The 17,769-nt window shown below is 34.5% G+C and overlaps 1 protein-coding gene across 2 annotated transcripts in view; it reads right to left on the bottom strand.

The window, feature by feature from the left end:
* The window catches only part of TRHDE (thyrotropin releasing hormone degrading enzyme), a 393,263-nt gene that overhangs the window by 41,232 nt on the left and 334,262 nt on the right, over nt 1-17,769 (bottom strand). For both annotated transcript variants that reach the window (XM_054580121.1, XM_054580122.1), the window contains exons 13-14: nt 1,983-2,130; nt 84-181 (exon numbers count right to left, since the gene is read on the bottom strand). In XM_054580121.1, coding sequence (XP_054436096.1) covers nt 84-181; nt 1,983-2,130 — 246 coding nt within the window. The remainder of the gene's footprint in view (nt 1-83; nt 182-1,982; nt 2,131-17,769) is intronic.

The following is a 17,769-nucleotide window of genomic DNA, read 5'->3' as shown; positions in this document are numbered from 1 at the left end:
CTAAAATCACAATGGTACCAGTAGTATGTTATTGTACAAAACAGTTCTGGGGAGAAGGAGCAAATAGTAAAATAAAACAGTACTCATGTTGGTAGGATGCTTGAACAAGAGATCCATTAAAATTATTTTTTGGCCATCCAAGCTTGATGTACGTTGTTGCAACTTGCTTTAAAATATATTCCTAAATGGGAGTAGGGGAAATAAAGATGTCAGTTCCATATCTCTCCATTATGACAACTAAAATTATATAAGAAACTAAAATACTTTCTAAATGTACCTACTTTAAAATATCAGTAAAATTTTGGGTATGATAACTTTATTCAACTTAGTATTTCAAATATAGAAAATAAGAATAAAATACGATTGCAAGGGTGGAAGTCTACTCTTTATTTCTCATTGAACAATGAAGTAATTTGCACTATTATTTTCAATGAAAATTTTTGCAGCAAAACAAGGACACTAAGAAATGTTGATGATGACACTCATGCATAGATATATACGAGTTATGTAGATAAAGCTTGCAAACATGAATATCTAATATTTGTACATTTTACATCAATAGAGCATATTTAATGCAAGCTTACTATGAAAGCTTAGCATTCTTAAACCTGACATGCATAGAACACACTTAAGTAAAATGACAGTATTTCAAAGTCAATAACCCATTCCATTAATAATACATTTAAATATCAGTAGCAATATAAGGTATACTCTCCTCAGTTTAATGCAGTCCTGAATTTTGTCAAAAGAACAGAAGCACTGAAATTATAGTGAAAGCAGTTCCTAACTTTTCCAGAAATTGAGGTGTCTGACCTGATATACTAAAGTACAAATATATACAAAAATATATTTCACTTTTACAAAAGTTTAATATTGCAGAGTCTTTGTGTTGAGAAAAGAGAAATTTAAGTCCAGCATATAAAAATTATGCCATAACTGTAATAACACATTTCTTTGCACATCTGCTTTAAGGGCTTAGACAAAACTAACAGTCAATCCAGGATTATTCCTATTAAAAAAAATAAAATAGAGGTGTTTTCATTTAGGTTATAAGATAAAAAGAAGCAATTTTGATGGCCATCAGACAATTTAGATGCTTCTAATAAACCAGACTTTATTAGATCTGGTCATGGTAAGTCCAAATGTGTAGGTTAAGTAGCAGAGCCAGTATGCTGTAAGAGATAGAATGATTTTATGAAACATAGGAAAGACTCTTAAAACTAAGTGTACATAAGTAGTGCTCAAAGTTGATAGAAAGCACAGAGAGATATTCTCACAGGCAGAGTCTCTCTGGTGATAAAACATTTAGGAATCAAAAGCTCATTAGCAGTACTTAATCCTAATCTTATCCAAAGTGATCATTACATGAGATTAGGTGGAGTCAGCAGTGCAATTTTTGTTTACCAGGCTTCCAGTTTAGGAAATCCGGTCAGGTAACATTTCAGAATGTTTGTCATGTCTTCATGTCTATTTGGATTATCTGTTGTTTGCTTTCTTGTGTCCCGTTGGACCCAATTATGAATGGGCTTTTGCCTCAATGTTGATCTTATCCTTGTTAATTAAGGAAGTGAATTGAATTCACTATGTCCTTCTGGATAAAAATAATGACTAAGAGCCTTTGCTGAAACTGTCTATATTCTGTTAAGATCTTTGCAATCCCTCTACCCAGGTTAAGTCCTTTGTGAACATAGAACCCCTTAACTCTTGGAAAGTAAATTTGAACTTTAAGTATTTGCCATGTATATTTTTTTTTAAATTCTGAGGCATTTAAGCTTAACGGACATGTTGAGGCCAGAACAAAAATTAGCTTGTATTAAATTTCTCCTTCAAGTAATTGTCATCACTGTTGCAGAGAAAATCAGGACAAAAATAATAACATGAATTGGAAGGAACTAAAATAACACAGAATCAGTTGAATATAGTAGATAATGAGAAAATACTTTATGATGTGAAAATAGAAAGAAGAAAATATATCTTTTTACATTGAAGACATTGTATTTCTCCATGCGGTCCAGTAATTTATCTAGAGGATAAAGAGCTCGGCTGGCAGCATGCCAAGGAAGAAAATCCTTCTCCTCAGACAGGTATCTGATAATCTCCAGGGGAATATTCTGAGGCAAATAGCCAGCTCTGCACCGTCAAAAAAAAAAAAAAAAAAAAAAAATTGAATGTTAATTATATGCAAAAAAGGTACATAATGATGCAAAAATGAAGATTTTACTTATGCAAATAAAAGGCAGAAAGCAAGATTCATCACAGTGTAAAGAAGCAATATTCAGTGTTTTAAAAACAAAATTACTCACTTTTTAAAAATAGCCCTACTCAGAATGTCAATGCCCCTTAATATGCAGAGTTGGAGAGCTAAAGATTTACTTGAACACAAAAATATTAAAATGCATGTTTTTCAAGTATATTTTATTGATTATGCTAATATAAAATGTCCCATTTTTTTTCCTCCTCTTTATCCCTCTCTGCCCAGTACCCCTATTCCCTCCACTTAGTTCATGTCCATGGTTCATACATATAAATTCTTTGGTTTCTCCATTTCCTATGCTATTCTTAACTTCCCCCTTTCTATTTTGCACCTACCAATTATGCTTCTTATTCTCTGTACTTTTTCCCCCCATTCTTCCCCTCCTCCCCGCTGATAACCCTCCACGTGATCTCCATTTCTGTGATTCCATTCCTGTTCTAGTTATTTGCTTAGTTTGTTTTTGTTTTTGTTTCTTTAGGTTCAGTTGTTGATGGTTGTGAGTTTGTTGTCATTTTACTCTTCATAGTTTTGATCTTCTTTTTCTTAGATAAGTCCCTTTAACATTTCATATAATAAGTGCTTGGTGATGATGAACTCTTTTAACTTTCGCTTATTTGGGAAGCACCTTATCTTCCCTTCCATTCTAAATGCCAGCTTTACTGGATAACATTTACTTGACAGCTTTACAGTAATCTTGGATTTAGGTCCTTGTTTTTCATGACTTTGAACACTTCTTGTCTGTCCCTTGTTGCTATAAGGTTTCTATTGAGAAATCAGCTGATATTCTCATAGGAACTCTCCTCTTTCCTCTTGCTGCTTTGAGGATTATCTCCTTATCTTTAATCTTGGATAATGTAATTACAATGTGTCTGAGCGTGTTCCTCTTTGGGTTCAACTTTTTGGGGACTCTCTGAGCTTCCTAGACTTGTATGCCTATTTCCTTCACCAGATTGGGAAGTTTTCTCTCATAATTTTTTTCAAGTAAGTTTTCAATTTCTTGCTCTTCCTCTTCTCCTGGCACTACTACGATTTGGATGTTGGAATGTTTAAAGTTGTCCTGTAAGTTCCTAAACCTAGCCTCAGTTGTTTTTTTGTTTTTTTTGGTTTTTTTTTTTTTGAATTCTTGTTTCTTCATTCTGTTCAGTTGAATGTTTTTATTTCCTTTTGTTCCAAATCATCGATTTGAGTCCTGGTTTCCTTCCCTTCACTGTTGGTTCCATGTATATATTTCTTTATTTCACTTTATATAGCCTTCACTTTTTCCAGTATTTTGTAGTGGTACTGAACCATTTCTGTGAGCATCCTGATTACCAGTGTTTTGAATTCTGCATCTGATAGGTTGGCTATCTCCTCATCACTTAGTTCTTTTTCTGGATTTTTGATCTGTTCTTTTATTTGGGCCATATTTCTTTATCTCAGTGCACCTGTTATGTTATAAGGAGAGGAGTCTTAGGTATTCACCAGGGTGGGGCAACCCACTTGTAGTGTTGTGGTGCTGTATGTGGGGGAGGGATCAGAGAGGGAGCAATGCCACTTGCTCAGCCCTCACCCCACTTTCAGTGACTTCCCCTGCTTCCCACAAGCAAATTATTAATTATTGCATTTCAGGTGCTGCCCTGGTGTTGATTGCTGAGTAGGTGGGCTTGTGTACTGGACCCCATGGGCACCTCCAATGGACTCTCCTGAGAGACTGAGAGTTTCTCCTGCCACTACAATCTCCACAGGTTTTTACAGCCAGAGGTTTTGAGGCTTTATTTTTTCTCATGCCGGAACCCTGAGTTGTTCAACCTGTCTCCTCCTGGTTTATCCACATGCAAATTTGGGACGACCTGGTGGCAACCTGGCTCTGCATCCTCTCCACCCGTACTTCCCATCTTTACCCCTCCTACCGGTCTGGATGAGTGTTTCTCCTTTAACTCCATGGTTGTTGGACTTCCCTACAGTTTGATTTTCAGGCAGTCCTGGTTGTTTTTTGTTTTTAAATTTGTTGTTGTCCATCTTTTGGTTGTGTTAGGAGGCAAAGTGTACCTACCTATGCCTCCATCTTGGCTGGAAGTCTGATTCTTTCATAATGCATGGTTTTAGAAAGAAAAAAATTGTGAAACTTGAATAAAATCAACTCTAGGTATGTTCCTTCTCAGAAACTCTTCAGAGGTCACAAGTTATTGAAAATAATTGATTACTGAAATAAAATTTTGGTTCCTCTGGCATTCTCTCTACCTTTCATGCAACTCTGTGTACTAATATTTAATACAGATTGCTTTCAAAATGATTACAAAATCAAAGTGGCATCTTAAAATTTTGAGTGTAACTGTTACCTTATAATTTAAATATTTTCCAAACCTGCCTGGGTTTTTTTTTATGCTTTCCACGGCACCTACAAAAATCAGAAACATAGCTTCCAATATTTCAGATTTTGTAGTTTGTTTCCTTTGAACTTTTTATTCTAAATATGAATTAGCATAGCAATAATAAAATTTCCTCCTCTAAAATTATATAATATACACCTCATGGATTATACAATTTTAGAGTTGAAAATGATTTATCTAGAAGCCATTATTATTTTTAAGAAATTAGAAAAATACTGCATTTTCTCAGAGATTTAAACACACTAGCCTTATGTCAGTTAAAATTTATTGTGTTTTTCATCTTTATAAACGGATGAACATTATTCAATGATGTATGCTTTGTATGCAACATGTCTACAAATAAAAAGATGACAACTAGTGTTACAGAAAAAAGACTTTCCTTGAGAAAGAGTCTGAAATGGAGAAAGCCTGAAACCACTAATGCTCCCTGTGCAATTAGACAAATAAATTCATCTCTGCAAGCCTCACATTCCTTATCTGCAAAATAAGAGGGCTGAAGTAAGATACATTTTGTTTTAGCTTCAAGAACCTTTTATTATAACCAACTTATCTACAATTTAGTCTGCTGAGAAACAATTACAGTAACATGGGCATAATTTACTTAAGAAGTTGAAAAAAATACTTTGTAATTTTTATACTTCCCATTATTTAATTGTTTAATATGTACAACTCTAAGAGTCAAGGCTTGGATCTAGGTTTTATAAGACACTGTATAGTGTAAAGAAAATAAAAGTAAAGCAAGCTTGATAGAAATTTCAAATAATGTCAAGTCACGTAAAGTATTCATTAGGTAGAGAGAGGGAGCAAGTCCCATATTGAGTCCTTATGGCAAAAATTGTTCACTGCTTACCAAAATCGGTGCTTTCCGTCGCTTCTTAGCAGAGACCATAATACCCATTTCCTTGGTTGTTAGGTGCAGTTATGTGACTAAGATCGAGACAGAATATGAATGCTCCTCACTGCCAGGGTTAGCTCATAGAGATGTCTCATTCACTCCTCTTGTTCTTTTTCCATGAAAGGAATCTTCCAGGTAGGTGTGGAACTCTTCATTGAATGCATCAGACACCTACCTGGGTCTCTGGAGGGCTGCATGCCCAAGTGCCAGTTCTCACACCCAATTCCATTATGTAACCAGTATACACATATCTATTGTATTTGATCCTACTACAAATTTGGGTTCATTTTTTTAAAGCAGTTAACCTTCTCTAATGCAGTCTTCAGATAGAATAAAAAACAGATAACACTCAAATTGCCCTTCTTTTGTGCTCTTACAAATATAGACAATTACTTACTACATAATTCAATACACAGGGTATGGCACAAATAACGCCCCCTTTTTATTTCAAAACCTTTTATTACAAAATCATAAGCATGTAATTCTGTAACATAACAATATCACACTCAAGCACACCATGATATTTTAGGTGAATTTTTCAAATTAAAACTATAAATCATTACACCCATATTATTACCCTACCAACCACACCCAAGCAGGCCTTATTTGTTGGGCCCTGTATTTGCATTTAGCTTTCTAGATCAAAATATGTAGCTATTCTCAATTGGCCAAGAGGAGGATCAGCTTCATTACAAAATTAAGGCTTATAAAAGATAATCTTGCTGAATAAGTTACTAGTTTAGAGAGATATGTGTTTGTGTAATTGGCTAGTAATGATATCTGTGATTACTAATGCTGATAATGCAATCAATAAAAGGAAAGTGTGTGGAATGCAGTGAATGGAACACTACATTAGCACAAAGTAATCAGCCCAGTAGGAAATACACTTAGGGTCCTGACACTGAAATGCAGTTTCTCCAAATTTGCATCATCACAGGGAAATGTCACTAACAAAAGAGGGAGGAAAATAGCAAATTTAAAGAATATATCATGCATAACTAAATGTGTTTTATTACTATTTTAAGAAGAAGTTCTAGATAATGTCCATCTTCTCTCCTATTGGGGTGGAGTTGGCATACAAAATGATTTAGGAATCAAAGAAAAGACAATGGGGAAGAAAGTCAAATGAAAAAAGTTAAAGAAATAGATAAAAGATTGCCTATATGCCACTACACAGTTCCTCCTCCCATCCCCTCAACACCCCGCACACACACACTCCCTCCCTCCTCTTTCTCCAATTTATAGGAGCCTGCAATAAAATATATCTCTTGTCATACAAGAGATTATTTTTTATAAGAAGGAAGTTAAAATAAGACAGTATTAGCTGATGTTACAATGCAATGATCTTAACTGGTTTATCTTCACCTAAGATCAAAAACTCCTTTTTAAAACCCTCTGAATTCCTGTCAATGTTAACTCTTCAATCTACCAAGATAGGTGGCTTGTACACAAATAACCTATTTTACTATGAATTTTCTTTAAAATCAGTTGGTTTCTGAGTGCTTGAAACTTATGAGAAAATAAAAAGTACAATCCTCAGACTCTTCAGAGCATCATACTCCCATCGTCATTAATTGAATATTCATTTAAAACCAATAAGTAACCTGGTACAGTTTACAATATATGCAGAAGACACTATAACTGTCCCTTAGGGCATAGATCTTTAAAGTAATTGCTGAAATGCTTAACTAAAAAGTTTAGTATTGTATTATTATTCTTTGTTATTCATTATTAAAAGACGTGTGTGCTCTTTGTGGAAAGATACTGTGGTAAAGACTGGAAACACCACTAGTCCTCAGAGTCCCGGAGAATAAAAAGGGAAAAAATGGGGGACATCTCTGTCAACCACCAGTCCATTTGTCCAATTCCTAAAGGAAATAAAGATGTGATTCAGGAATTTGTGATCTGATGTCTGCAGAGATGAAAAGGAGTTTATTTATTTGGTGCCCCATAAAATTAGAAATGTAAAAAGTTGCACCAAAAAAAAAAGTTCTCTAGCCCCCCTTCACCTTCTCTATCTCTTCCAAGAAGCCTTCCCCCAAAACTGACATAGGCACCTCTTTTCTGGAATCACATAACACCTTGATAATACCTCTATTCATAATAATTATCATGATGTTAATTATAATCTTTTCATAAAATAATCTTTCTCACTCCCTGGACTTTAAGGAAAGGAAGCATGCTTTACCCATGTTCTTATCCACGTAGCCTAATACAGATTCTGTTACAAAATAAGTACTCAATAAATGTCCCTTTAACTAAATTAAATTATGGCAATAATGTAATTGTTCTTAAAAACCAGAGTACTTTACAAGTATATTGAAACTTAAACATAACCATAATTTTCTAAGGTTAAAAGACACCAGCAGGATAAAAAAATCTATTAGAGCGATATTTATAATATTTTTGCTCATCTTGTTTACTAAAGATACACATGATAGAAGGGAAGAAGTCCACTGCCATCTATTCAATGGTTTTGGCAACGCTAGTCTACACTAGAATGAAATAGCCAGTGAGAAAACAGAGGCATTATATAAACACCTCTGTTTTCTTCTATGATTAACAAATTATTTTCTACTCTCCTAGAAGCACCAGTGTTATTTTATATCATGCATTTAAAGAAATAGACAGAGGGCTTGGGGATCTCTTTTCCCTAGTCAGTAAATTGACAGGAGGAAATAAGATGAACTATAGGGTCTCTTTTTCAGTAAGCATTTAATAATTAATAATGACATCAAAACATTTTTTTTTTTGCTACCTTTATAGTCCTACTACTACCACTAAAATCACTCTTTCCTCTCCACTTGCTTTTTTATTTCCAAGCATAATTCCTCAGAAAATCAGCCACCATTTAAACACAGTGGGTGTCTGGGCCCACAGTAATGTTAACATGCTGGATCAGTCTTTAGCTGTTAATTGGAAGAGTTAATAGATGTTAGCTATTTTCCCCAGAAAGAAAAGTTGTTAGCTTTACAGCCAAAATAAACTAATTATTTTTTTAGAAAACTATCAACTTCATTATTATAAACTATTTTATATTGAAGATTTACTGTATATTGGGAGATATGGTGTTACAGAAAGAAGGTATAAATTTGTTTCAGTTCAGTAGCTTCAAGGTCAGTATTTTGATGCCTATTGTTTAAAATAAAGCAACTAAAGTTTACAGCAGATGAGCACTTTGCCAAAGTCCCTTGGCTGACAAGTGACAGAACTGAATTTCAAAACCAAGACTGACAAGCAAGCTCCTTCTGGTTCTACCACGTGAGGCTGCCTCCCCAAATACCAGAATGGACTAGCGTTAAATGCTTTCTTTCTCCCTTCTTTTGACATCTGTTTACATGTTACTATCATAGCACTGATCACATTAAACCTAATATATAATCAGATACATAATGTAATCCCAGGTATGAAGGGAAAGTAAGCCATATTAGGGAAAGGAGAATTGTAGGGGAATTACTGAAACGGTGCGTAAGAAAGGCCTCTGTGAAGACTCTTGCATGAAGTGAGATAACAGGCCAAATGAATCTGGTGGGACAGCAATTCTGATCGACCGGGGAACAGGGAGTTCAACGGTCCTGAGACAGAAACACATCCGAAGTGTTGAAAGAATAACAAAAGGGGCCTTTGTGTTTGGAATGAAGTGAGCCAGGGAAGAAGAGGTTGATAGTGATAGATCATGAAAGACCTTAATAATAAGGGCTTCAGATTGTTTTTCTATTGGTGATGAAAAGCCACCACAAGTTTTCAAGCTGGGAAATGATGATCTGATTTAGGCTCTAAATGAGCGACTCTGGCTTTAGTAGAGAGCAAACTCAAATATGCCACATGGTCTTCCCAAGATGAGAAGACATTGAAATATGATTTTCTGGGTGATTCTCTCTCACTATATGCACTAAGCTTACAAGAAAAATTTACACCTAGTGAGTGGAACCGATGCTATGAAAACAGACAATGATTTTCTTAAGAGGCTATGAATGATATTTGTTTAAAAAAAAGTCTCGTGCAGGTATCAAAAAATATTCCAAAAGCTCATCCATGCATTATTCATTATTCCTCAATTGCTAATAGACAGCATTAGATAATATGGGAAGGTCACTGAGAAATCATTTAAGCAATGAACACATTCTTACATAATTTATGTATAGGAAGTTGTATGTTCCATTTAAGGTTAATTAACAGAGTTATTCCAGAATTGAAATACAGACAATAGTCAGAAAGGTCATGAGGAAAATTATCCACAAAGCTTATGATTACCATGGAAAATACAATGCTTAAAGTTGTTTTGGAATTCTGCTTAAAATTTTCCAGTGCTCTACAAAGCCACGTGGGAGTAAAGAGGATAAAAAAAATCCATCAGTATTTTGCAAAGTTTGAGTTCACTGGCATCAGGATATCAAATCGTTAATCTAAAGGTCCATAAATCAGTGGAGCTTCTAACATCCTATCAGACTGCTTTTTAGAAAAATGTGTGAATAATAGGAAAGTAGAAAAGAGAAAAACAACATTCAAACCAAACCATTTAAAAATAACTGGGTATATTTCCTCTTGTCTGATATTTATGCCAAAGTTTTGCCTTTTGTATAAATTTTATTATATAGTACACAAGTCTTTATATTTAACTTGTGTACTATATATAGTACACAAGTCTTTATATTTAACACAAGTCTTTATATTCCACATTATTAGGAATTCCTCATAATTACCTTTGGATTAGCACTAACAACATTCTTTTGAGAAGAGAAATGCACTTCACTACTGCTGAATATTTTGATTTGGGGTATATAAATTTTTCACATTCATAAGTAGCAGAGCTATGGACATCTTTGTGTATAATGCTTTACATATTCTGAATGATTTCCTTTGGATGGAATACCCAAATTAGAATCATCATGCTAAAGGTATTAATATATTATGGTTCTTGTTAAATCTGAGGTCATGTTTTCAGGCCTTGTCAATCAGCAGCTGGTCTCAGACAAAGAAAATCAGGTAGTCACTGTGGGGGCAACACTGGTTTAGCGCTCCCTGGGGTCCAGTCCTTGTGCCGAGTTCTATACACGCATTATGCTATTAAATACTTATGGCTATATTCTGAAGTTAGGAATATTACTATCTTCATTTTACAGAACAAAGCTGAGGCCCAAAAAGTTTACCTAACCTCTCCAGGGTCATACAGCAAATAAGGGTGGTACTGGCAATACAAGCCAGTCTTCTGCACCAAGCCCATGGTATTCTCATCACTTCCCAAAAAAGCTTGGCAAGTAATTCCTTCTCCCATCTTCTAGTAAAATAAAAAATGAGGAGAGGAGTCAGGGATATCAAGTGGTAGTAATCTACAGAGGCTTAATGAGGGAAACACTGTAATAGAACATATGAGGAAGGAGAGAGTAGTTTGGTCCACGGCTGTGACTTTGGGGGTCTTAGTGCACTCATTGTAGCTATAGCTTTTAGATGTTGGTCATTTTTGGCCACTTATGCCAAAACCACTTTCTTCATCACTGCCTTCAATTCCCTGGCTTCATCCAATACCTAGTCTAACCTCCATAATTCAAGGAACAGCCTCAGCCCAGACCCGAGCCTGGAGACAAGGATCCCAGTTAGCAGCCATGCACTCACCATGAAGGACATGCCTTACAGCAACACTCTGCTTTCAGAAATATTGTTAACACATGAAAAAACAACAGCTAAAGTACTGGAATATGGTGTAAAAAAGGAAGGAAATGTAATCATATTAAATTATGATCTTTGATTTAAATGAGAGGCATTTCCTCAACCAAAACATATTTTTCATCTCAAGATTTTATAGGAAAGGGAAGAATGATGGCTATAAGTCGAGGTTTGGGGGCCCTATACTCACACTAAAAAGGAAAGAACAAAGCACTCAAATAATGGTATTTGTATAGAGCATGTGCTTCCTGCACAGGACAGGGCCTGGCAGACTCCTGGGCCTGGACAATCTACCTCAATTAAACATCACAACAAGAAATCTCATAACCAAGCCATTCCCACCCTCAGTTTATCCACAGCAGTGTTGCTACACCTGTGTGGTCATTATAATTCCCTATGTAATTTTCTAAATGTACAGCTAAGGTCTAAATTTTAGACTAATGCAAAAGTTAGTGATAACATAGGAAAACAGAATCCAAAAGTAAATGCATTTTTGAAAAAAAGAAAAACACATTTGAGAGGTAACCTGGCCATGCAAAAGAGAATGCAAACTCAGTTTGAAAGGTTTTAGAAGAGCTGCCAAAAATGATAAAAGGAATCTAACAAAAGCAGAGTGATAGCATCCCATTTATTCTGGACTCTGTAGCCAACTTGAAGAAGCTTCTGGCCAGTTAGAACATTTTGAATATCAATAAGTAGAACAGCTGCAATGCATTTAAACATTACATTATACTTAAATTCATATGTCAGAATGATACTTAAATAAAAACAGAACAAAGTCAAAGTAATTGGTCTCTATGAAACATGTTAGAGAACTGGCTCATTATTTTTGAAACTGAAAAATACAGGGAAACAATCAAGTATTTATCCTGCCTTTCCTTAAAAACTGTATCACTGGGTCACCAGATAGTAAATGAGAACAAGTTTCTTTAAACAACTAATCCTCTTACAAATGGAAAAGGAATAAATGAATCACCATTTTGCCATGTCTAGAGAATGAACAGATTTAAGCATTGAACAGCAGTAGTGGCGAATATCGTAAAAAGAGAGACAACTATTTTTTTTTGTTTGTTCATTCAGAGTAAAATTGTTAAAAAGTTAAACTTGTACTGACTCAAGCCTCTAGCTATAACTATGAATGTACAGGTGATACAGCAGAAGAACATAGAAAAAGGCAGAGTGGGGATGCAGCCAGCAAAGTCCAGACTGTGGGAAATCAACCTCATTCTTCACCAAATACTTTGGAAAGAAATATTTTAGAAGGTGAAAGGGAAAAATCAATACTCTACAAGAGACCAAAAAGACATATTGACCAATCACAAAGCACTAATATCATTTGGATCCCAAATTAAAAAACCTGTTTTAAATATATGCTATTTATGAGACAACTAGGAATTTGAACATTTCCTGGGTAATTGTATTTGTGAGGAAATACTAATTTTAAGTCATGTTGTTTACTAATGTCATCAATTTTACAGATACACAGTGAAAATTATTGCGATCAATTTATTTGATGTGTAGAATCCACTTCAAGCAGTACCAAAGGTTGGATGGGGATATGGATGAAAGGAAACTGACCTTGAGTTAATAATTGTAGATGCCTAACAATGTATACGGGGGCTTCATTACACAGTTCTGCCAATTTTGTGTACATTTGGAATTCTTCATAATAAATAGTTATTCAAAACCAAAGCAGGGGCTAAGTCTTATTTATCTGTATATTCCCTCTATGCATCATAAAGCCTTCATATTGTATATGCTTAAAAATATTTGCTGAATAACGACATTGCCAGGCTCGGTTTTCTCTTTACAAAATGGAAGACATGGTATTTACCTCCTAGGGTTATTGTGAGGGTTAAGAGACAGGAAACAGAAGAGTATTTGATACACTGTAAAAATGCAGACAGTTGTGGAGTTTCTGAAGGCTAAAGAACCAAAGCTAGAATTCAGCAAACACGTGTTCCACATTTGTATTCTGACCTTGATTTGTTCCTTACTCTGCGATGCTAAACCCATGGATAGATCCCAGCACATTCATTTTTCCCTTAGGGACAAAGTACCAAATGGTAGTGTAATTGCCAAGGGAAAATTATTGCTCTGTTCTGAATTATTTCCATCATAAATCTAAAACCAGTCAAACAGGCTCTGTCACAAAAACGACAGGGTTTGCTGTACAGTGATGAGAATCCCACATACAAATGCTCCATAAATCCCTGAGTACCACAACCCTCCAAAGTCATTCTGAATCATGTGTTTAAATCAGAAGAGAGAAGCCAGGCTTGCAGCATGTTGGTCAATACTATGAAAACAATGAAAATGAGGTGATTTAGTTGGCTATCAGTTAGAGAAATATCCTATCATCTGTCTTATGTAGATTGTACAACACGTGACCAGCATTTTGTTTGTTTGGCTTTACACATTTATATTGCATCACAGAGCGGGGAGGGGGTGGTGGTGGAGGGCGGCGGGGGTGGGGGGGGGGGGGGCGGGGGAGTCTTTTTCCTTTAGTAATGACAAAGGAACAATTTCAAGCAACAATAGTGAATGATAAAAAGAGAGACACACCTTCTGCGTGTGTTATGCATTTTCTCCTCTAATCTTAGTAAAATATTCATCTTTACTTATGGAGAAATGAAATATCTAATCTACTGCTTTATGATTTAATGTGATATTTCCCTGCCTCTCAGACAGAATATTACTCTCCGTTCCAAATTAAAGTTAAAAGCCACTCAATGCCATCAAAGATAAAATGTGGAAGGTAAAAATACTTTTTAATACCAGAGATAGTAAAAGGACTTCAACTATATAATTCATTGTATAGAAAAAAATCAGTATTTTGAAAAAGATAGCAATGCCCACCTGAAATCGCCTTTGGGGAAGCAGTCATATTAATTTGACTTTTGATATTTTGTTCTCTCTCATAAGGGTGATAAATGATGAAGTAAGGGACAAAGAAAGAATAAAAATGGTGGCATCAAAATGATGCTATCAAAATATTTGAAAATTTGTACCTATGAGGAGTTTTAGACTTATTTGAAAAAAATTTTAAAATTCTTGGAATAAAAATACATTGAAACACTTTTAAAATCTGCTTAAGACTATGTATGTTAAAACAGCAGATAATTTCTATCCTAAAGGGACACTAACTGGTAGACAATTTATAAAACCTTCAGGGAGAGGTGAGGGAGGAAAGTAGTTTCCTCTAATAGCTACCTCACTCTCATATTTCTCAATTTTAACTTCAATTTCCAGTGTCACAAAATTCGGGGGATATGTTATTTATTAAAAAAACTAATTATTCCTGGATTCCCTGCTCAGAAATACAAGATCTTACCCTTTCACTGATTTTCTTTAATGCTGATGATATTTAAATAAAACTTAGAAAAAGTAATGATGTTTTAACTCCCTAATGATGATTAACAATTAGAGGGTATTAATAATATAGATATACTGTGTTCTAACAATAACACCATTGATTTTAATAACAGTTCTAGAGTTAAGCCATTTCTTATTGTCCAAAAATTTACACTTCAATTACCACTTAAAGGAAGTAATTTTTTTAAAGTTAAAGCATCAATGTAAACACAAAATAATAACAAAAAATGTGCTAGTTAATTCAAAACAAGAATATATCTATATTATTCTAAAATATAAGTGTAAAAATAAAATATACCTTTTTTTACAGGAATCATGTTAGTTGAAAATGTTTTATATTTTGCTAAAATGACCACATGTAGTTAAACAATGTTATTGAAATTGAAAGTGATATACAACTGTAAAAATTAGAAATATTTTCCAAGTAAGAGAATCACTTTTATAAGATGAACATTCTTGAAAAAAAATTAAGTCATTATCATTATTATTTAATATATAATATTAGTATAAAAGTTATTTTCACAAGAATCACGTGTCTCAAAGTATAAAGCAGAAAGAGAAAAAAGATGAAAAAATGATAATCTTTTAAAAATTTATAACTTCATATAATTGGGATACTTCATGTAATTAAAGTACTCTTAAAAAACATACTGATACTCTTTTCTTTCAAACGGGCTTCATCTCAATTAAGTAAATTAACCTGAATTTTTTTTCCTACAGACTCATCCATAGTTATATTTTTGTTCATTGAGTCTCTGATAAGACACATGAGGAAATCAGCAGCTTTACACTTTCTAACAACTCTTTTGTCCCCTCTGGATTTGCATTTGTTGAGTTATTTCTAACTTTATTTATTTTTTTTAAAGATTTACCTTATATTTTAGAACCTTAATTTCCTTTTACTCTGTATTGTTGATGCCATGTGCAAGTGCATTCATAACTCATCCTTATTTGTTTGCAGTCAAATAATTACTTGATTACATAAAAATTTTGTAGTCTATCCACTGAAATATTTTGGGGTTAGAGGAATCTGAGATAGCCTGAGTTTTCCCCTTTGTAGGTAACTTTCTCTGTTTAGTCTTTAAAGCCTAGGGTATTCACCAAGATAGCTCTCAATGTTAATCCCTCTGTTTGAGTGTTTTTTCCTAATACACAGGTGGCCTTCTCAATCTGCATATTCTCATCAATATTGTTAAAAAAATTTACTTCTCCTTTGTCTTTAAATTTTTTTTCATCAGTTTTCTTCCTTTTCCATAAAATTAAGTGCACACACAAACACAACACACACGTTGAATCTCTCATTTACATTATGATTTTCATTGTTTTTCCATTTCATTCATCTCGACTATCTCAAACTCATCCTCCATGTCCCTGACTCTCTTTTCCCCATTGTCTATGAAAGTTTTACTGCTTCTAATATGTCTTGCTTTATTTCTTGAACTGTCAGATCATTTTGTTCTTTTTGTTGCCTTTTCTTTTTCATTCTTTCACATGCTTTAAACTCTTCCCTCAAAAGAAACCACATTTCTTTGTTTTAATTCTTTGAAATCACATAGATGAGTGTATTTAAATACTGCTTGATGTTATAGTTCTTCTGTTGTTATTATGATTCTTAATTATCTTTATGATGGTATTTTCCCATAGTTCTACAGCTTCTAGGATGTTTTATGTTTAAATATTGCTCATATTTAAAGGGAGTAGTCTGATCCAACAGAGGTGGTTGCTGATAGATTGTGGCTAAAGAGTAATCATGGCAAATAAGTTAGAGTAGTATCAGTTTACATTCAGGGTTTTTATTTCAGACCTGGTTCTAAACAAATCTGTAGTTCCATCTGTTTAGGGGCATATTTCTGCCCCATAGTCCCATTTCAGAATATGTTGGAGAGCTATGTGATTCATAGTTCAACCTCATACTGCAGGTTATTGTTGTGGTGATTTAGCATTTAATTGTTTCTCTCCAGCTGTCTCAATTAATGGTTGCCAAGCCAATTGCCATATATATTTCTTCCCCATCCTATCATTTCTGCCCCTGGCTTCTGCAAAAAATGGAAGTTTGCATATCTTCTCTTTCAGGCCTGAGTTTGTTTCCTACTCTTGCATGCAGAGAAAGATTCAGCAATGTAAGCCATCGTGCTTCCGGACTCTGTTACTCTAAATAAGACAGTGCCTTCATGGATATGCTCTCCATTTCTTTTGTGGATTTCTAGGTCCCATACAAGATCTGTAGACACTTTTATCTGTGTCAGAATCTTTCTGCATATTGGTCCATAATTCATTGTATTTGTCAGCTATTCTTTATTTTTCTTTTCTCTCTTTTTTTATTGGCAGTTAGTGTTGGGAAAGCAGGACAGTACAGATGTTCCTTCAACTGAACATCTTTCAGAAACAAAGAAAAATAAACAAACAGAAAATGGTCCTGCTAACGTGGAACCTGAGAGGATCATGTTGAAACCAGCTCTCTTGTATATTTCTGGTAACACATTCAATTGGTATCTGTGGAGCACTCAGCTTGTTCTTGACCAAACCACTTTCATTTTTCATTCTGAGGACACAATCAGATTTCATTTACCTGACTCCCTCAAAATTATGTATTGCCATGTAACCGATTTCTACCAAAGGAAAGTGGGCAGAAGGGATGTGAGTCTTTTTCAGACTGGCATGTTAAAGCTTATTGTATACTTCTCCATGCTTTGTCTCCTTCTGTCTTGCAAGAATGGAGAAACTTCAAATTGACATAGAGGCTACTTATGAAAGAAAACAATTTGAAGTCTTGGAGGAGGTTCACTTGGTAGCAATTCTTTTCAAATAGAAATAGAACACAGGTAAAGAGCTGAAGGGTGTGGTTTTCCTGTTTAAAGCTGATGAACTCAGATAATCCAATACATTAAAGAAATACAGAGAATTTGAGAAGCAAGTCTCTAAAATAATTGCAGGAATGCATACCAACTAATAGAATTGCTTGGAATAAAATAGGAAGGCTACTAGTTTTTTAAGAGTTATGCTACCAAAGATGCTATAATCTTGGACCAAAAGAATGTGTAATTGTTTAAGGATATACTTTGCCTCCTCGCACAGCCAAAAGAAGGACAACAACAAATTTTAAAACAAAAACAGCCAGAACTTCTAGAAATCAAACTGTATGGAAATCTGACAACCAAAGAGTTAAGAAGAAACATTCATCTAGACTGGTAGGAGGGGCAGATAGGGCAGCC

The sequence above is a fragment of the Pteronotus mesoamericanus genome, unplaced genomic scaffold, assembly GCF_021234165.1.
Source record: "Pteronotus mesoamericanus isolate MK-2021 breed Mesoamerican mustached bat unplaced genomic scaffold, CSHL_Meso_final contig_56, whole genome shotgun sequence".
NCBI lineage: Eukaryota > Metazoa > Chordata > Mammalia > Chiroptera > Mormoopidae > Pteronotus > Pteronotus mesoamericanus.
Note: the sequence above shows the minus strand (reverse complement) of the source record. Positions and strands in the feature narration are given on the sequence as shown.